At 39.5% G+C, this 21,571-nt stretch overlaps 1 protein-coding gene across 1 annotated transcript in view; it reads left to right on the forward strand.

The window, feature by feature from the left end:
• LOC127235371 (oxidation resistance protein 1-like) overlaps positions 1-21,571 on the forward strand; it is a 248,519-nt gene that overhangs the window by 56,205 nt on the left and 170,743 nt on the right. Inside the window, exon 2 of the mRNA XM_051202623.1 lies at positions 13,772-13,931. Coding sequence (XP_051058580.1) covers positions 13,909-13,931 — 23 coding nt within the window. The 5' untranslated portion in view covers positions 13,772-13,908. The remainder of the gene's footprint in view (positions 1-13,771; positions 13,932-21,571) is intronic.

Genomic DNA, 21,571 nt, shown 5'->3' on the forward strand with positions numbered 1-21,571 from the left:
TTAGCTGGGGCTACTATTTCTGTGATGAAAGACCATGACCAAACAACTTGGGAAGGAAAGTACTTATTTCCATATTACTGTTCATCATCAGAGGAGGACAGGACAGCAATCCCAACCTGGCAGGAACCTGGAGGTAGGAGCTGATGCAGAGACCATGGAGAAGTGCTGCTTACTGGCTTTCTCTTCATGGTTCATTCAGCCTGTTTGTTTTCTTATAGAAGACAGGACCATCTGCCCAAGGATGGCATCACCCACAATGGGCTGGACCCTTCTCCATCTATCATGAATTTTAAAAAATGTCATACTGGTTTGCCTACAGCCTGATCTTATAGAGGTATCTTTTCAAAAGAGCCTCCCTTTTATCTGATGACTCTAGACTCTATCCAGTTGACATAAAACTAAATGGCATAGTCCAATAGGGTCCAGATACAATTTTCTTGTGTCTGTTGAGATTTGCCTTGTATACAAGTTTGTGGTCAATTTTTGCAAAAACTCCTGATAAGGTAGTATATTCTTTTATGTTTGGGCGAAATGTTCTGTAAATATCTGTTAAATCCATTTGATTTATAACATCAGTTAGCTATGTTTAGTTTTAGTTCCGGATGACCTGTTTGTTGACAAGAATGAGGTATTGAAGTTTCCCATTATCAATGTGTGAGTGTCAATGTGTGACTTAACCTTTAGTAATGTTTCTTTTATAAACATGGGTGCACTTGCATTTTGGGCATAGATGTTAAGTAAGAATTGGAACATCATCTTGGTAGATTTTTTCCTTTGATGAGTATGAAGTGTTCTTCTCTGTCCATGATTAATTTTTATTTTCAGTCTATTTTATTAGATATCAGAATAATTGTTATTGCTTTTGTTTTATTCTGGTGTCTAGGCATCTGGGTTTCAGATGATTGTAAGTCTAGGAGTTCATATCTGGTCTTGTCTTTGTTGGATAAGTTATAGTTATATCTTGCTTGGTTTCTTTTGCCTTCACTGGATCCCAGGGGTGGGAGATACCTGTGGGTTTCCTGGTTCAGAGTCCTGAGTTTTGCTAGGCGTAACTATAAAGGATTCACTCAGTAGAAATTATTTCTGGGTAATGTGAACTGACAGGTAGGAGCAGATCTGATTCCTAGCAGCCATGATCAGATGGTTTCCAGACTTGCCTCTGACCTTGGTGGATGAGACAAAATGATTGGGTGAGGAAGGAAGGCTGATGGAGATTTGTGTAGTTCCTTTGGAATGGGGGCAGGGAGAAATGAGTGGACACAGCAGATGGCCTGCTTCAAGCTGGGAGTAAGACTGGGAACTGGAGTTGGAAGACAGGAAGGACCATTAAAAAAGTGCATCCCTGGTTCCCTGGCTTTTAGCAGGAGACTGCCTCTGCTATTGGCATGCCAGTCAAAGGGAACAAACTGATTTTAATCTTGTTATTGTCTTCCATTTACTGTTACTTCTCTGGCTCTTAAGGGAGATCTGTAGTTTGGATTTCATCTTTCCTCTTCACAGTGAGATTCCTTTGTTCTTTTCCCTCTGTGAGAAACTGGTTTGAACATGCATCTTAGTAGTTGTTGCCTCATTGCTTGCATTCACATGTAACCACTGACAGATTTAACAAATACGGGTGAAACACATAAACACAAACTATTCTGAACCATGACTTTGCACAGCTATTTAGAGAAATGTATTTAGCCTGTCCTGCTGCCCTCACAGCTGTGAGTAGAACCCACCAACACCATTTCAGTGCCACTGCCAAAATATTTATGCTTTATTCTGTCTTCTTTCTGAATCTCAATGGGCATGGTATTTATTATAAAACTTCAAGGGAGAACTACTTTTTCTCCACTATTAAGTTGATGAAACTGAGATGGAACTTATAGAGCCTGAACGATTAGACAAAATAAAGTACTAGCAACCGATTTGGAACTATAAGCTCAGACATTGTGTGTGTAAATATGAAATGATTATAGAAAAACATAAGCAAAAATAAAGCCCAATAAATACTAATTTTTATTATCTAATGTACCAATAACATCTACTATGATTCTGGCACATATAACTCTCCCCGTTCTTTGAACACATGGTGAATAAAGGAATGAATGTAAATGCACCAGGAATCCTAGAAAAGCATGGCTTGAATTTCTGTTGCCTACTGCAGTGTAAGCATCTCAAACTTTTTCTCTTGAGCCTTCTGTACTATTTGACATTTATAGATATTTGCAAAGCCTTTTCAGCGGCTCTTGCAAATCCCAAAGCCACATTAGACAAACTTGCATCCTTCTTAGTGCACAGATCAGCAAATAGAAACAGTGGAAGTATTGAGTGAACACATACTTTGACATCTTTTCTGACTCAAGAGAACAGAAAACATCTTAATGGCTATCATTAACTATTATCTTTTCTATTTTACATTTCAAGTATATACATTTTTAGTGTATTCTGAAGGACAAATTAAACAGGTATTTGATATAAATTTAGGTTAAGGAGTCTTGAATGAGATTAAGGAATATAAAGAAGGTTTTTAAAATAGTATATTGTTCTTTTATAAATAATAATATAGAAATGTCCTCATTTATTAGATAGTCTACCTAGATTCATACCTATGAACAAGAAAAATTAACATACAATTAAGCATGTTAGAGTATAAGAGGGGACATTAAATAAAACACTTCCACTTCTCTAGAGAAACTTCAATGTAGCAGGAGACAACAACTTCTTCAGGAATGGTACACACACACACACACACACACACACACACACACGCATATATAATATATATACAAACACACATACATATACACATAAGCATATACAAACACACATAAATACACACATACACACATAAACAATACAAACACACATAAACACATGCATACAATACACACATTAATGCATGCATACATACACAAACAAATGAACACAATGCAAACACACATACATACACACACATAAACACACACATACATAATATACACATACATACACACAAACAACTTTTTATATTAATATATTTATTATTTTTATTTTACATGTCGATCCCAGTTCCCCCTCCCTCCCTCTTCCCTGCTCTCCCACCCTCACATGCACCTCAACCACTCTCCCATCCCATACACCCCCACTCCATATGTAGGGGGTCATCTAAATCTTGTCAAGTCATTTGGAGTAGGGACTAGGCCCTCTCTCCTGTCTCTAGGTTAAGGGAATGTCCCTCCATGGGGGATGTGCCCTCAAAGTCCTTTTGTGTACCAGGAATACATCCTGGTTCCACTGTCTGAGGACCCTTAGACTGCTCAGGCCTTCTAGCTGAGACCCATGTTCAGCAGGTCTGAGTCAGTCCCATGCTGGCTTCCCAGCTATCAGTCTGGGGGCCCGTTAGCTCCTCCTTGTTCAGGTCAGCTGTCTCTGTGGGTTTCTGCAGCCTGGTCTTGTCCTCCTTCTCTGCATCTGGATTCCAGTTTGACTCAGTGTTTAGTTGTGGGTGCCTGCTTCTGTTTCCATCAGCTACTAGATGAGGGCTCCATGATGGTGGATAAGTTAGTCGTTGATCTCATTATCAGGGAAGGTCATTATGGTAGCCTTTCCACTGTTGCTCAGATTGTTACTTGGGGGTCAGTCTTGTAGGTCTCTGGACATTTCTTTAGGTTCAGCTTTCTCTTCAAACCTATAATGGCTCCCTCTTATGCTCTCTCTCTCTCTCTCTCTCTCTCTCTCTCTCTCTCTCTCTCTCTCTCTCTCCTCTCTTCTATTCCTCCACTGACTCAATCTTCCTAGTCCCATGTGCTTTCCTCTTTTCCCCTTCTCTTTCTCCTAGTTCCCTCTCCACTCACCGTCCCCCCACTCCCCATGTGATCTTGAGAACTTGTCCCTTCCCCCTTCTGTGAGGGACCTTCTATGAATGTCTTAGAATCCTCCTTTTATCCTAGTTCCTCTGGCGGTGTGAATTATAGGCTGGTGATCCTTTGCTCTATGTCTAAAATCCATAAATGCACGAGTATGTACCATGTTCCTCCTTTTGTGACTGGGTTGCCTCATTCAGGATTTTTTCTTCAAGTTCCATCCACTTGCCTGCGAATTTCAAGATTCCATTATTTTTTTTTTCACAGAGTAGTATTCAATTGTGTAGATGTGCCACATCTTCTTTATCCATGCATACACACACATGATCACACACATACATAATATACACATACATACACACAAACAAGTTTTTAAAAGGAAGCCTTTCGCTTTCAACTTTAAAGTATGTGTGTGGAGAACCGCAGGTGAGAGGCGCTTTGATAAGTCAGTTCTTTCCCATACTCAGTGAGGGGAAAGAGATATAAACTGATTTTGATCATGCTATTTTAAAATAGTGTCCTAAAGAAAAAAAAATTTTTGCTGACTCAAAAGAGTTGTGTGCAAGTACATTTCTTGTAGTCTGTGTCTGTAGGAAATGCCCCACTGTGCAACTATCGTTCCCCTGAGAAACTGCCTCTCTCTGCATGCTCTGCCTGTGTGGCTGCCCAGCTGTTATGGTCATTTCTTCTCGTGGAAGCAAGATTTCTTTTTTCTTTTCTTTTCAAAACCAAAAAAAAACTTTTTTAGATTATAGTAAAATTACAACATTTGTCCTTACTTTCCTCTCTCCAAGCCCTCCTATATACCACTATATCCTTCAAATCCATGGCCTCTGTCTTCATTGTTATTCCATGCATATGTGTAATATATTATATATTATGTAATATATATGTGAGTGTATATATGATTATATATAATCTACTCCATTTATATAATGTTACTTCTGTATATATTTTCAAGTCTGGCTATTTGGCACTGAATAAGTTTCTTTCTGTAAAAATTTCTGCTTTGTCTGTCTGTCTATCTGCCTGCCTTGCTTTTTTAGACTGAATCTTTTATGTAGATGTCTTTGTTGTCAAATAATTTTGAAGAATTAGTTGGACCCAGATAAAACAAGCGAATTAATAGCTACGGAATTTCTCCTGCTTTTGAGCATGTTCTGAGAGGTCTACAAGTAATTATAGTTTAAATAAATATTACTATATTTTCATTACTATTATCCATATTTTCATTTTAGCAAATGGATATTCCCTACCCCCATAGCCAGAAACTTCAAAGTGTAATTTCTTAGATAACTGTTGCTCACACAGTTAATAATACATTACTACTAACAGTACTCTTCTATCACAGAGAAGAAAATAATAATATGAAAGAGATGTAAGAAAAATATGTATAATATGCAAGGAGACTAAATTTTTCAGGTTTTGAATTACTGATACTTAAGCGAGACTTTATACATTTTTCAATCAAGTAGAGAGGGAGGTTCCTGGAAGCAGGAACACAATGATCTTTCTGTCTGTTCTGGGACATATGGGTGTGGAGTTGATTAGTTTATTCAGAAAGAAACCAAGCACAAGTTGACAGGACTTAAGGCCCAGGGGTGGAGGCAGTTTCAGATGAGGGCTGGTCCATCAGACTGGGCTGTGCAGTAATGGACCTTGAAGCAATCTTCAGGGTTGGGGGCGAGGATCCATCTGTTTATATACTACATCCCATCCCTAAACACACTGTTTACCAGAAGTTTTCTGCTATCCTCCAAAGTCAGTCCAAAGTGCCGAAATGCACGCGTTCTGAGAATACACAAAGATTCATTTAATGTACCAAAGTATTTTCTTCCTCCTGAAATATATACGCTTTTATTTCAATATGCTGGCTGCTTCATTTCTTTCTGTTTTTAATTAAGCTTTTTTTTTTTTTTCTTTTTGGCAGTCTTTCTGACTGGCTTATCCACATGGGATTAGACCTTTAGTGACTCATCAAAGTGTCTTGTAAAATCTGCAAGCACTGACTGGTTTCCACAGATTGTACTCTTTTGGGTGCTTGATATTTCAGCTGCTCTTGAGTAGAGTAATGTGCACCTTGTAGATGGGGGTTTGGGACTGAGGGCTTAGTTTGATTTCTGACTTGTTTAGCCTTCAGTGGGAGGTGAAAACCATTTCAGTGAGGAGTGGGTATTTAATGTGAGTAAAAAAGGAGGCTCAGTGGGATGGTCAGTGTGAGGAAAATATTAACCATAGTATTTAGATGGCAGAGAGTCACTTCTGAACAGGGAATTGGAATGCATCTGTGTCTTCTTCAAATTCTTTTAAAGTATTATTTGTGGTGTTAATGGTAAGTTTTGACAGCAAATATAATGAATTTGAGATGACAATATGTGCAGCAGAAATCACTGCTGCCTGAGGACTCCCTCAAGTTCTCAGTAGACAATGGTGATCCCCACTAAGTGGTAAGGGTTGAAATTTGCACAAAGAAGCTATGTCTAGGCCAGCCTGGTCTACAGAATGAGTTCCAGGAAAGCCAAGGCACAGAAATCCTGTCTCGATAAACAATACAACAACAACAACAATAACAACAACAAAAATTCACTTATTGCATTGGTTTATTTAAAACAATTATATCTGGTTCATGAGTAAGGAATGTAAAGCAAAGGGGCTAAGACTAAAATTAATGTAGACTTGAACTTGTACAGATATAGACATGCCTGCATGTACAAGGCGGAAGGGAAAACAAAACAGCAAGAGCAAAATCTATCAGCTCTTAATGAGTAAGTGGGGACCATCCCACTAGAATGAACTTTGAAGCATACACTTGTAGGAAATAGGGATTCATTAGTGGAGCTTAGTGGGAGGAAAACCCACGTGGATAGGCTGGATTCTGAACAAAGGCCAGTGGGTTCCTTGGTTGAATCTTGCCTGGTTAGTTGCTGATGAAACTGTTGAGTCAAATACCAAGAAGCAACTGTGGGTGGTGAAAGGGGAGTGCAGTGGGGCATGGTAGTACTTTCTATACTTTGTCAATAGAAGCAAATGAGAGCAGAGGCATCATTTGAATTCACAAGTCAAGACAAACAGAGACTGCAGAATCAGGACCACAGAAGGGAAGGAACCAGTAAGATGTGGCAGTAGAGGAACATGGTCAGAAGAGATGGGGTCAACAGACAAGATGAAAGTTGTCTTTGTAGTTCATGCAAAAATAAGGTGAATTTGTCACATAAAATTATAACTATATATTACAGTATCTACATGAAAATATCCCAAACGTGAGTTGTAGAGTGACCTCTGTTTCCAGTGACAGTGTACTTTAAAATGACTGCAAGGTCATTCCGGATTATTTTCTCTGAAGATCACAAAGACTCCCTGTAATGTGGAGGTAGGAGCTATTTCTGTAGAGCTTTGGAATCCCGTGTATACAACCAAGTCTCTTCAATAAATGCTTTAGACCAATTACTGACATAGCCAATTGAATACTAATACTGCCCATGAAATGACTTCAATACCACCACAATGACAGCTGCACTGTGGAGAAAAGACACATGAAGCTTTGCATTAGCTTGTCTCCAAGGTTACCATCTGTGCTGATCTGAAGTTCCCATGTGGGGATTTTCAACCTGTGCCAAGATCATATTTTCAGAGTAGGTATCAGTGGGTACAAAAACATCTTGGAAGGTGCTTGAACATTTGTAGAGGTTATATCCATGCTGCCCTTAGTAATTCAGGTGTTACAGAGGGATAGATACATATCTGCAATCTGCTAGAAATTTTAAGATTACAGAAATTGCTAGAATGTCATTTTTAGTTGACCCCACTTTGCAAACAAAATGCTGCTAATTTGCATATCATACTTCTAGCCAATATTCTCAATAGAATCAAGAGGGAAAACAGTTTTGAAAAGGTGACACTGGTTTTCTGGAGTTAACAGATTTCATAGTTTATAGTTGGTAAGCAAATCTAAATAAGGATAAGATAGCTTTAAAACATAAATAGTTTCTGCTAAAGATGTAACTGAGATTGCACAGTGCTTGCATAGCATGAGTGCAACCCTGGGTTTGATCTGCACAAGCCACATCAAACCAGGCATTGTGACTGCTTGTCTATAAATGCAGGACTTAGAGTGTGGAGGCAGCTAGCTCACCTTTGCGGAATTTCAAGGTCATCCTCAACTATATAGTGAGTTTCAGGCTAACCTGGGCTACATGAGGCCCAGTCTTGAAGACAAAATAAATTATAAATACATAAATGAGTGTACATTTAAGAAGGAAAAAATAAACATCTTAGAAGCCCCAAAACAAAAAAATAAAGAATAAAATTTCATACTTGAAAAGAGGCAACTCTTTATTATTATTATTATTTCTTATTTTATATATCCATCCTAGTTCCCTCTTCCTCCCTCCCTCCCATGCCTCCCAACCCCCCTCCCATCACACCCCTCCCACTCCACAGGGAGGGTGATGCCACAGGGAGGGATCAACAAAATCTGTCAAGTCATTTGGTGTAGGTTCTAGGCCCTCCCTCCTAAATAGGCAATTCTTTTAGTGAGCATCCTGAAAAGAATCTCCGTTTCTATTACCAGTACTTATAAAGCTGTGAAAAGAATTTTTTAATTCATAAAAGAATTTGGTATTGCCTGCCTTATAATAAGACTTCCAAAAAATTATAAAGGCAGTGGTAATGATGCTGGAAATTTACTCTTGTATTGACAGAAGTCCATTCTTGGTATTCCAGCTTTTACTGACTTGGTGCTAGACTTTAGGTTTGTGGCTGAGTCACCCTGGGGGCTTCTGGGGAAGCTTGTCTTCCAGCAAGTCACTGAACAGAAAGGCCTGCTTGAGGACTGCTGTTGAGAGGAGCTAAAACTGGGTGTTAGGTGAAGTGATCAGGTTGACTTGCAGGGCTGCTGACTGACTTATTTTTCCTGTGGGTGCCTCTGTGGTTAGGATTTGTGACCCCTGGAGCTGAGACTGGCTGGAAGCATGGTTAGGGCAAAGGATAATCTTTGAGATCTGTTTTGGCAGCAGAGCCTGTGTGGCTGGACAGGTGCTCTGTGAGTGAGTCCATGTGCTGGTGTTGCTCTGTGAGTCTATGGCTGGTGCTCCGTGAGTCCGTGGCTGGTGCTCCGTGAGTCCGTGGCTGGTGCTGTGAGTCCCTGGCTGGTGCTGTGAGTCCCTGGCTGGTGCTGTGAGTCCCTGGTTGGTGCTCTGTGAGTTCTTGGGCCAATAGAACTGTTTAGGCTTTGGAAGATTAGACTGAGTCCTGCTTTGGGCTATCGCCTTTCCCTAAGAACTCTTTATCTGGTGAAATGGTAGATTTCAGGCTGTTCCTTGCTCTAAGGAATTCATCTTGCAAAGCAGCTGTTTCTGTCTATGCTGATAACAACTGTGAGGCAGAATTCCTTTGCAAGGAATCACCTTATGTTTAGTATGACATGGCTGATAAGTAAAGTTTGTCCTGAAAGTAAGAAAGGACAGTCTATTAACTTAGAGTAAATTGGGATGCTATAGGCATATGGGTGTCTCAAAACCATGCTTGTGAATTTATCAGTCCCACGGACTACTCCAGCCTCTAACCCCCTCACTTGGATAATAAAAGGAGGGACTTCTAAAGTAAGCACACACAGCAGTAACCACTGACCTGTCTGTCATCCAACATGTTGTGTGTACATCACGGAATGGAGAGGAGATGAACTCCTGACTGTCCCCTTTGCATCAGCTCAGCATTGTCCCGCTGCTTGATATGACCCCCTTGAATTACAGAGTCTCTACCTGGTCCCACATCTATCTTCTCCTTGCCCTGAGCCCACTCTGCCCTGAATCAGCACTACCTTGAAGTTGCTAAGTTCTGTGTGACTGCCACAGATCCCACACTGTGTTTGTGAAAGTCATATTCAACCGCCCCCAGTGACCCTCTGTGTCTGGGTCAGCTCTCTGCCCTGCCTTCAGTGAGACTTCTTTGAACTCTACCTCTTTAACTCTTCTGTGGCTGTTATGTAAGTGACACGTCTTGTGAAATGAAATGTGTGTGATCTCTGAGTTAGCATCTGAGCCTAACAATGGAATAGAAGAAACCGTGATCACCAGTGGCCACACTGGTAAGTGAGATCAAAATCACTTGGTCAATTGTAGTCCTTAAGACTGATACAGTTTGTGAACTTATTACTGTCTGATAAATTAGGTCATGTCTCTCCGTGTTGTGACAAGCCTGTCCCTGGGTTTATTAATACCTGGAGAGCTCTGGATACTCAAGAATTTAGATAGAAAAGGCAAGTCTTTTTTCTTTCTAAACTGACAGCGGCTTTGGGAAATGACAAACAGGATACACTTTAATTACTAAATTTGATAGCACTTAATTCAGAAAGGTATGAAGCATTGGGATAAGCTTTCACAGGATCTGTGGCTCTTGTGCACACCACCAAAGCATGTGGATAAGTGAGAGCAGAGGGAAATTAATCTCTTGGATGATGGAGAATAATCCCCACTTGTGGTATATGTTGGTATTGGTAATGAGTACTGCAAGCAAGCAAACGCTGTGAGAACAGAGTGTAGAACTTAAAGTATGGACCCATGGAGTTCATTTGGAAGCAAACCAAAAAGGAAGGAGACCACTGATGTCCTGTGATATTTAAAGATATCTAAATTGCATGCAGATCAAGAGTTTAGTATGATAATTTGCTTTCCTGACATCTGTTTGAATCTTGAATATAAATACTCTTCCCATACAAGTGTATTTTACCCATCCATGTCCATTGCCCTTTGCACTATTTGGAGCAGAATACGGCATATTACTTAGAGCAGAATGGGTCATTGGTTAGAAGTTAGAATATTGTACTTGCTATTCCTTTTCAGGTCCAAGATCTCTTTTTCTTCGAGGAAAACCACTGTAACTCATGGTATATAGATGGTACACTTTCTGTATGCAATTTTCATTTATATTATCAGTACATGTGTTTTTTAAGGCCCAAACGTTTAAACATTGTGCTTATTTTTCCAAGTAATATTTTATAGCTTTATTGTTTCGAAAGTTGCTTTGTATATATATTGTGTTACTGAATTGCAAAGTTAATGCAACTAGGTGAGCTTGTTCAAGTAGAGTACCCCATTCAGCTGCAATAGAAACATAAGATCATATTTATGCATAGTAGATGTTTAAATATTTTATTACAACACCATCCCAGTAATGCATTATTATATTAAAGAGATACTCATGCATTTAATAACTATATTAATTAGAGGATATTTCATTAAGTCCACAGGTTATTTTCCTTAACTCTGTTCTTAAAGAGTGACCATACAGTAGTAATTGAATTTCCAACCCACCTGAGCACTCAGGGGTGTCATTTCCCTTTATATGCTTTGAAAGGTTTCATCTCACATGAAAATAAGCTGTATTTCACTATAATGAAACGACAGGTAGTTGTTTTTAGTGATAGTCCACCTTGGCTGAAAGTTATAAATTCATCTTTAAATTGAAAACAGTATTTTTCCTGGTGTGGAAATCTGACAGACCTTTTTCCTGTGAATGCTCGTAAAGACAGTATTTTTGTGTTGGTGAATACTCCAACAAACCTGATAACTCATTTCATAGTTCTTGTCTTTGCTTATTATTTTCTCTAATTATATCTTTCAATGGAAACGTTTGGTAAACATTCAAAGTATAATTCAGCAAAGGAAATTTGATTATGCATTAAAATAATGATATCCAGACACACAGCTTTCTAAAGAAAGAATTAAACATATCCAGGAGAATTTATTGCATTAGAAAATACTCCACACATACTGTTCATGGTAACTGAGTCCTTGGTAAGTGTCAAGCAGTACGAAAGAAAGGTTGAGGACTGTTGAGGTGACACAATATTGAGTTTCTATGCTCTTAGCAATGCACATCTACATGATTTAGCAGTTAACCAAAGAAGGGATATACTTGACAGTTTCTTTAGAATGTACTCGGACAGTTTAGCATGTCGACCTTCATATCTGCTTATTCTAAGAGAGGATCAAAATTTTTCTATCAGTCGACTTCTGATCAAATTTGGAATCATTAGAATTAAGTCTAGTTCTCTATTCTGCCATAACTGATCAAAATACACTAGTACAAAATCACATTGCATATATAATTTCATCTATTTTGGAGGATGCTTCTATGTTAGTGAGTTCTTTATGTGGATTATATTTTATAAATCTTGAATTTTTCTTTATAATAGTTTTAAATTGTCATGACCAAATGAAACTTAAATGTAGAAGGATTTGTTTTAGCTAACCACCACTTCTGAATTTTATTGTATATTCCTTGGCTCCATTACATCTGGACCCCAAGTGAGGCAAGATACCATGGTAACCAGAGGGTGTGGCTGAGGCTCTTCATCTTATGGCAGACAGGAAGCAAGGGCAGAGAATCAGGAGTATGAAGTAACTAGGGCAAGGTATAGCCTTTACAGAGAAACCCCAAAGGGACAACTTCCTCCAGCCATGTCCCCGCATCCCATAGTCCCTCAGTCTCCCAAGTACCTGTTCAAACTTAATCCATCCATGGATTAAGACAGAACCCATATGCTCTAACATCTACAGATACACTCTCACGCATCACATCTACACATGTGCTTTACTGACTTGGTAAGCGTGTCTTGATCCAGGCAAATGGCGCTCTAAGATTATCCACCACACTGTCCATAGTACATATTTTTAATCTGGTGAGTACTTGGGGCACAATACATATTTATTGACCATTGACTGATCTAGGCAAGATGAAGTGTGATGTTTATTATTATAAATAAGCATTATTATAATAATGCTTATTATTACAAGCAAATCATACACCCATAGACTGATTCCACCTTTCTTCTACTAGTTGTTCATCTTTCTGTGCAAGGCACCAAATGTATAAAATAAGTTTATTGTGTGTTGAGTGTGGACGTAGCCTCTGCTTGTTTTCTTCCCCAATCTCCATCACCCTTCCCTAGTGGTGGACCTATTAATATGTCCCTTGATACAAGAATGTCTAGATAAATGGCTGTAATTTTCCACCTTCCTTTAAATAACAGTGTCCAAATGACCAGGCTCCAATCAATAAAATTCAAGTAGGAACATTGTATGTAAATTTTATAGCACACATTCTTTTTTATGTTTTTCCCTCTCTTCTGGCTGGAGTGTTGGACTCACTGGTGTTCAGTAGCCCATGTTAAGGTCAGGAAGAGGACACATGTTGAGACACCAAAGAAAGATCCTTTACGGGGTGGAATTACTCCATTTTTGGTGAATTTCTTTGCTTCGAGCTTACTTATGTAAGAGACAATACACTGACCTAAGACGCATGAACACTGGATTTTTTTTAAATGTTTAAGTAAGCCTTTTGGTGGTAACTTACAGGTATCTTCTTCAGAAATTCTTGACAAATCTCTCTAACCAAGGTAGAAGATTCTCTTCTATACCTTCATGTACTCTGTAGTGACTTTTGTAGAAAATCTACTCTATTTTACTATCGTGATCATTTTGTATAAAATATTACTTGAAAATAGGATCGGTGTATTATTCAAGTGTCATTTTTTTCATAGCCCACATACATGTTATTGACACACATAGTGTATGTGTAGTAAGTATTATCACAATAATAGATAATAGCTGGGCAGTGGTGGCATACCCTTTTAATCCCAACATGCAGGAGGGAGAGATCTCTGTGAGTCTGAGGCCAGCCTGGTCTACAAAATGAGTTCTAGACCATCCAGAGCTACCTGACAGAGAAACCCTGTCTTGAAAAACAACGACAACAAAAATGTGGAGTTAATTTTGCTTGGAGAAAACTTCGATTTGATGTTATGGGGCAATAAATGCCACAGATACTAAAATATTGTATGCAGAGATATTGTTGTTGCTAGTGGCTTTCTGCCTGGTTGAAAGAAACACTGAAGTTCTTAAAGTTCTGTCCTAGAGACATCACCATTTTCATCTTCTTCACAGGTCCTCTCAAGCCCTGAGTAAATAAGTGGTTTGTGCCCCTTCCAACGGCAGGGCAGAAATCTGCAGCGGTCCCATCAAGTGGCTGTCCTGATTCCTTATTCTGACACCAGGAGAAGACTCGAGCACAGCTTGCGGCAATGTCTGTATCTAACCTATCATGGTGAGTGAATGGCTTTCCTATCTCAAGTACCCATAAACACATACAGTAAGCAGGGTTTTGAGAGAGTTCCACTATCAGAACCTGGGAAGAGAACGTTAAAAACTGGGATTTCAGACTGCCCTATATTAGGGTGAGAAGAGTTTTTTCTTTTGTTAGTGACTTTGTATATAGTTACTTTATTTGCATGCTTTCCCCCTCCTCTCCTCAACTCCCAATGTTCCTCCCTTCTCAAATTACGGATTACTTGTTCTTAGGTTATTATTATTACATAAATACATGTGTACTACTGGCTGAGTTATTTAGTGTTGCTCATATGTTATTATTGTTACATATATACATGGGTACCACCTGCTGAGTTATTTATGTATGGATAACACTGACTGCATGGAATCAGAGACCTAGTAAGGGAAGACTGATTCTTTCTCTGTCTCAGGAGCCGTTGATTACCTGTAACTCTTCATCAAGGGGCATGGTCCTGTGAGATTCGCGCCATCCATGTTTAACACTGTCAGTGCTATGACATCTGGTAACTCTAGAAAGAGGACAGTCCTCAAACTGAACACCAGAGGCATTCAACACCTTTCTTTCCACACACACTTGGGGAATGAGAGGTTGGAATACTATATGTGTCTAATGTGCCTTTCTATGTTTCCATTCCCTGACTTAGGACTAACAAGTGAAAAGTGTCTTTTCTTCCAGGTTCACTACTCAAAAAAAAAAAAAAAAAAAAAAAAAAAAGCGGGGGGGGGGGAAGAAAGGAAAATCTACCTAAATTAAACTAACTATAACTCAAAATTCCATTGTGGGTGGTGGGTGTATTTTTCTCAATAGCTCCATTGTAGCTCACCTTTGGCTTTCAGTTCGTGTTTAATCTGCCCGTGATTATAAAAAGAAGTGGAAAGATAATCCACTGGTGAATCAACAGTTCCTCTATGCCAGTGAGGAGTGGTAACTTCCAGTGATGAGTCTGAAGCCATTCACTGAACTTCAGGATAGTTTCTTAAATGTAAAGAGAAGACTAAATGATGCTTATGTGAACCAACAGCATTTAATATGAGGCTATAAGAGAATTCTGGTAAGCCCCCATTTCCTTAAGAGCTCGTTTCATTTCTTCTGCAAGCAGAAATAGCATCAGAGTCAAGGTTTTCTTGCTGATTTGTTCTAGCTCCATGAACTCATTTTTAGATAAGTAAGCAATGTATTTAGGGCAAAGGGTATAATTATTTGTTTAAATTTAGAGTAGTATTTCTGAAGGACCTAATTCTTAATGGCTTCCATAAAATGTGTCCTCAGATGCTTAGGTCTCGGTGCTGAGGGCCTCATTTGGAAAAATAAAATAAATAAAGAGAATTAAAAGATTTAAAATATATAAAACTAGTGAAATACTTGGATATTAAGTTATTACTATTGAATGTAATTTACTTTTGTATTTTTGAAAATAAAATTATCATTACATTTTTAACTTTAATTTCTCTAAATCCCATGGCTCAATTCAAATCCGTAAAAATGCTGACCCACTTTTTTAAAAGGAATTTTCCCCTGGCAAGTGTGTGGGAAATGAATCTTCAAAGGCCAAAAACACCCTAGAGGGTCCAGTACTTGCCACTCAAACATGGGCACCCAGTTCAAATCCTCAGCGCCCATGTGAGGAATACTAGGCCTGGGTGTGCATTCCTGTAATTCTGGTGACTAAATGATGGAGACATGAAAATGCGTGGGGGTGGGGGCAGGGTGGTGAGCACCCAGGCTACCTGAATTGATGGGCTCAAACGCTAAGGTGGAGAGCAACTGAGGAAGAGAGCCAGTGCCAACTCCTGGCCCCCACATGTATGTGTACATATGTCCATGTACACATATTCATAGGAACACTAGAGTAAAAGTAGATGAAAAGCAAAAGGGACATCCAAGGAGGAGTGTGATCAGGAGGAGGAGAATTGAAAGGATACAGAGGAGAAATGGAGGAGGAGGAGCAACCAGGAAGAAAGGGGAAATAGGGAAGCAGGAGGAAGAAGAGATCAAAGCAGATGTTACTGTCAAATCACAAGACAGAGTGAGTCTGACCCAGTTCCCAGAGGCAGCACAGGGCCCACACAGGGGCCTGTCTGTGGGAGCCTCACGCCACCCTGCTGTGATGGGATGATTTGATGTAGGACCACTTGACACAAGGTAAGCCTCACCAAGAGAGGAAATACATCATCCCAGCTCAATTGTCTGTCAAGGCTCCCACGAGTTGGTAGATATTCTATAAATAGATGCTGTGGAAAGGAGTGAAAAATGCAAAACAGGCAATTTAATGAAAATACGTACCTTCATTCTAAAAGAAAAAATTAAATTAGGAGGCATGCATAGAATCTAACATGTCAGGAAAATGGAATGTTTTTTGTTTTGTTTATGTTGGAGGTTCAGAGGTGTTGGAAGGGATGCCAAGGTGATTTAATTCGGCAGTGTCTGCAGTAGATTCCTATGCAGGGAGATCTGCATCTGTTCTATCAATATCACCATCATACAGCTGTCATTCAATATCACCATCATACAGCTGACATACAGTAGACAATATCACCTCATATAGCTGTCAATATCACCATCATACAGTAGACATTATCGCCTCATATAGCCGTCAATATCGCCATCATACAGCTGTGCCATCCTCCCACTCTGTGTCTGAGCTGCCTCTTTGTGGGAAAGAAGAGTAGGAAATGATTCTCGGGTATTCCAGTCAAGCCACCACTCATGCAAGTTTCTCACTCTTGCGAGAAGTGACTAAGCTTTTCCACATTAATCCTTGCAATTCAAATCTCCTAACAATTCTAGCCTGCATTTTGAGGGAACACTCACTATCCTGCAAGGGTTTATTAAGCAATGTTTAGCAGCCTCCCAATTTCCAGTGGAAACTCTTCATAAAATTGTGTGAATTTAACGAAATTACTGTTGTCCAGGATAAGGCTCTGCTTTGAAGTCTAGAAACAAAAACATAGATGTACTGCCTCACACTGGAAACAAATGGTACTGTCAGGTTTTGATTGGAATGTAACATGGGTGAGTGGATACCTGATTTATTTTGATGAGTGTGTCCTTTTTGTGGAAAAGAAAACTGCAGGGGAAACTAAGTAGGAGTGTGCTAATGACAGCAAGCAGACCTGTGCCTCCAAGGAACAGTCAAAGCGATAAGGCAAGGGCTGGTTTGTCTAACAGGGTTCCTCAGAACACCTTCTGCCTAGAAGTGAATAGCAATTTCATCGTGTCTTATGGTTCTTTTGAGTTGTGCTTTTGCATGACTCTCTTCTGCTTGCCCTCATTTACTTCGGTGCTGAGTTTGCAGTGAAAACTCACATCAGGGCTCCTGAGATGGCACAGGAGGTAAAGGTACCTGCTGCTGGGCCTGATGACCTGAGTTTGATGCCCAGAATGGATATGGTAGAAGGAGAGAATCTACTTCTGCAAGTTGTCCTGTGAGCTCCACATGTGTTCTGTAGCATGTGTATGTTAATGCATGTACATACACACAAAAATAAATAAGGAAAGGAAATGCTGTTGGTAAAAGATATAATTAATAGGAGACACGAGAATCACTAAACAAGCGAAAAGGAGATGGTGTGAGGCCAGGGAGTGTTTCCCAGAACTAAACAGCCTTCCCGCCTAAAACTCATCAATTCCCTATTGTTTGTATTTCAGTGATTACATATATATATATAGCAAGTACAACGTGTGATTTTTGTAGCACACAAGTTTAGTGAACATTGTGAATAGTGAACATTTGCATTGCCTTTACTATGCACTAGGCACTCTTGTAGAATTTCCAAATTTGAACTCGTAAGTCAGTTTCCTAGGTGTGTAGTATGTTATTTGCATTTTTGTGAATGGGAACTCAGAGGCTCAGGGTATTAAGTAACTTTCTCAACATAACAAAGCGACTAAGTAGTGGATTAAGCAAGTGCTAATTGCCTGGTTCCAATTAGTACCCACTCCAAGACTAATTTTCTGCACGCGCGCACACACACACACACACACACACACACACACACACACACACACACACACACACACACAAATATATCCCTCCTTGGAGAGATGGTTCAGAGGTTAAGAGCACTGGCTGCTTTTCTAGAGGTCCAGAGTTCAAATCCCAGTAACCAAATGGTGGCTGACAACCACCTGTAATGAGATCTGGTGCCCTCTTCTGGCATTTAGGCAGAACACTGTACACAATAAACAAATACATCTTTAAAAATATAATATCCCTTTTCTTATTTTGTATGCTGCTGTTTTGTCATATTGACAACATCTTTTGCCTTAAAGGAGCTTATCAGTTTTATGAAGTCCCATTTATTGATTGTCGCTCTCAGTGTCTGTGCTACTGGTGTTCTATTTAGGAAGTGGTCTCCCTTGCCAATGCATTCAAGGCAACTTCCCACTTTCTTATCAAGTTCGGTGTAACTGAATTTATGTTGAGGTCTTCAATCCATTTGGACTTGAGTTTTGTACATGAGGATAGATATGGATCTATCTACATTCTACTACATGTCAAAATTCAGTTATCCCACCTATGGTGGGATCGCTTGCTCAACCTTGACAGGGGGGGGAGGGGGGGAGGCTTGGTCCTGCCTCAACTTGGTATGCCAGACTTTATTGACTCCCCAAGGAAGGCCTTACCCCCTGTGAGGAGTGGATGGGGGGGCATGGGAGAGAAGGGGAGGGAGGAGGAATTGGGGTTGATAAGTAAAATGAAAGAAAAAATTTAAATTAAAAAGAGAAATATCCCTGATATGTTTGTCTACTCCCACCACCAAGCAGATTCTGTAGCTTCCGTTTCAAACCGGAATGTTTCTTTTAATTTTCTTCAATCTGCACACTGTGGCTCATCTTTCAAAAAACACTGCCAGGTATTAGAATACTGTTGGGAGTGAGGTGGCTGATGATAGCCCACCGGTTTCCTGGTAATATCAGAAGTGTAGTTGAATTTTATAAAAGTATGTAAAGTGATTTCCTTAAAGTGTTACAAGATATCCAGAGAGTGGGGCTTTGTTATTATTACTTTTGAAAGGATAGGATCTCAGATAGTCCAGTCTGATTTAATATTGACAATACAGCTAGGGATGACCTCGAACCTCTTATCTTCCTTCCTCTCCCTTGAAAGTGCAATGATTACGGCATGCACCATCACCCTGGCCCAATGTATTGACTTTGACTTGTTGCTAAAAGAGTTTCACCACTATACAAACAGAAGCAGAGCACAAATACAGACAGAGCTTCCTCTGATTCGACTAGAAAGAATGGCTGTTCAGTCCCTGCCTCTTGAAAACGCCCCACTAAATGCTTCTAGTGGGGCCTCTCATCATGTGCTCCACTAACTCAGAGCCTGAAATAATCCTGTTTTCCTGTTACAGTAACTACACTGATCAGTAATAGAGAGAGCTTAGCATAGTGTGAACTGATTTTGCCAAATGATCAAGTTTTTGCAAAATGATCCCCAAGCTATTTTATTCTACAATGCCTACATACACTTCATTATTTGTTTTTTTTTTATCTTATTTTTTTTTTATTTTTTTTTTTTTTTTTCTTTGTGAATGGCGGTACACACTTGCAATCTTTGTGTTCAGGAGACTGAGGCAGGACAGAAAATACCATGTTTGAGGCAAGTCTGAGCTATATAGTGGGACTTTGAATAAAAGAATAATTAATATTTGCTTGGCGTCTGGCAGCCAGAGAGGGATAAGGAAATCCCTGGATTCAAGTTAAGAAGCCAGATAGCCAGATCTACTGGACATCCTTTGTGTACAGTATATGTGCCTAGCACAGGGGTGGAGCGCTGATAGAAAACAAGACTGCTCTTAGTAGAACTTTTTATTTAGCCAGAGGACTGAAAATCAGTCAAGTACTCCTGACTCAGTGTGGTGATTTCTCCCAGTTACTCCCAGAATGCTTTTGGAGAACAAAATAGGCACGTGTCTTTCCCACTTGAGATGGGAGGCCTCACCTTTCAGAAACACTAACATGCTCTTGGATTTTTTTCAGCAATATAAAGAAGCATGCTATTTGCAAAGAGCCCACTGCCATAGGCAGTTATAAGGCAGAAATTAAAAATGACTTGAGTGACAGGAAACCAGTTTTAAAAGTGCTGAGGTATATTATTTTCTATATATATATTCACGTTTTTCCTGCAAAATACTCATATTATACATGATATTTTGACATCTCCTGTTCTCTTGAATAGTTCACGCCTGTTGCTTTAGTTGATGGGTACGAAGTGACATCACCAGGGAAATGTATTCATACTGTATGACAGTAGTGTCATTTATTTCAGCCAGCTGTTGTCTTCTTTTTAAAGAAGTTTTTTACTACTGTACACGATTCTGTGACAATTATTCAGATAGTATTACCTTGCCAGGCACGGAGCCATTTGGTGTGTTTAGCTTTCTTGTGTGCACTAATGCCTTCTCCTGATTTAATTCCTATAAACACTTAGCATTATGCTGTTAATTGTCTAAGATGCTGTTTATTCCTAGCTGGCTAAGAGAATTTTATCAGAAGCTAATATAATTTCTATTATGCATGTCTGGAGATATAGTAAAGCTGGAATTATTTAAGTAATTAATGTATTGACTACATTTATAAGAACTGAATTATATCTCCAAAGTAGGCTTATAGTTGTAAATGCTATTCTGCATGCTGACAAATTCAACACTAATAGGACCTGAAAACTACTTTGAATTAATTTGCATTATATACATGTATATTAAGGATTACATATCCTTAATGTAAATATTACACATAATATGTATTTCGCATTATGTGCTGTGTTTGTATCAGCTTTCCCTATGTATACTATTAAGTTTCAGACTCTCAGAGGCAGTATTCACAATTACACTGGCAAGGAAGTTGAACCTTGAGTTGTCTGTTTGGAGAGAAAGTTTAGAACAGAATGTGGAACATGCAGTTAAGTTGAGGTTTCAGGAATGATTTTTTTTGTCTTATTTTTAAAACAATCTTATTTTACCAATCCCAGATCCCTCTCCTTCCCATCCTCCTGCTCCCCCAACTTTCTCCCCACTGTACCCACCCCCCATTTGCACCTCAGAGATGGTGAGGCCTCCCATGGGGAATCAACAAAGTCTGTAACATCATTTGAGGCAGGACCGAGGCTCTATCTCCTGTATCTAGGTTGAGCAAGATATCTCTCCATAGGAAAAGGGCTTCACAAAGCCAGTTCAAGCACTAGGGATAAATCCTGGTCCCACTTCCAGTGTCCCAACAGACTGCCACACAACTGTCACCCACTGTCAGAGGGCCTACTTCACTCTATGCAGGTTCCCCAGCTGTCAGTCTGGAGTCAGTGAGCTCCCACTTGGTTGGGTCAGCCATTTCTGTGGGTTTTCCCATCATGGTCTTGACCCCTTGGCTCATATAATCCCTCCTTCCTCTCTTTGACTGGACTCTGCAAGCATGGGCCAGTACTTAGCTAACTTATGGATCTTTGCATCTTCTTTCATCAGTTACTGGATGAAGTTTCTATGGTGATAATTAAGGTAGTCACCAGCACTGATTTTTGACCCCATCTTTATGGCAAAGAATACAGCTAGAATTAACTACATTCCCTTCCAGGAGAAAGGCTTTACATAAACATAAAGCCAATATTTCCCATC

The sequence above is a fragment of the Phodopus roborovskii genome, unplaced genomic scaffold, assembly GCF_943737965.1.
Source record: "Phodopus roborovskii unplaced genomic scaffold, PHOROB, whole genome shotgun sequence".
In the NCBI taxonomy this organism is placed as follows: Eukaryota; Metazoa; Chordata; class Mammalia; order Rodentia; family Cricetidae; genus Phodopus; species Phodopus roborovskii.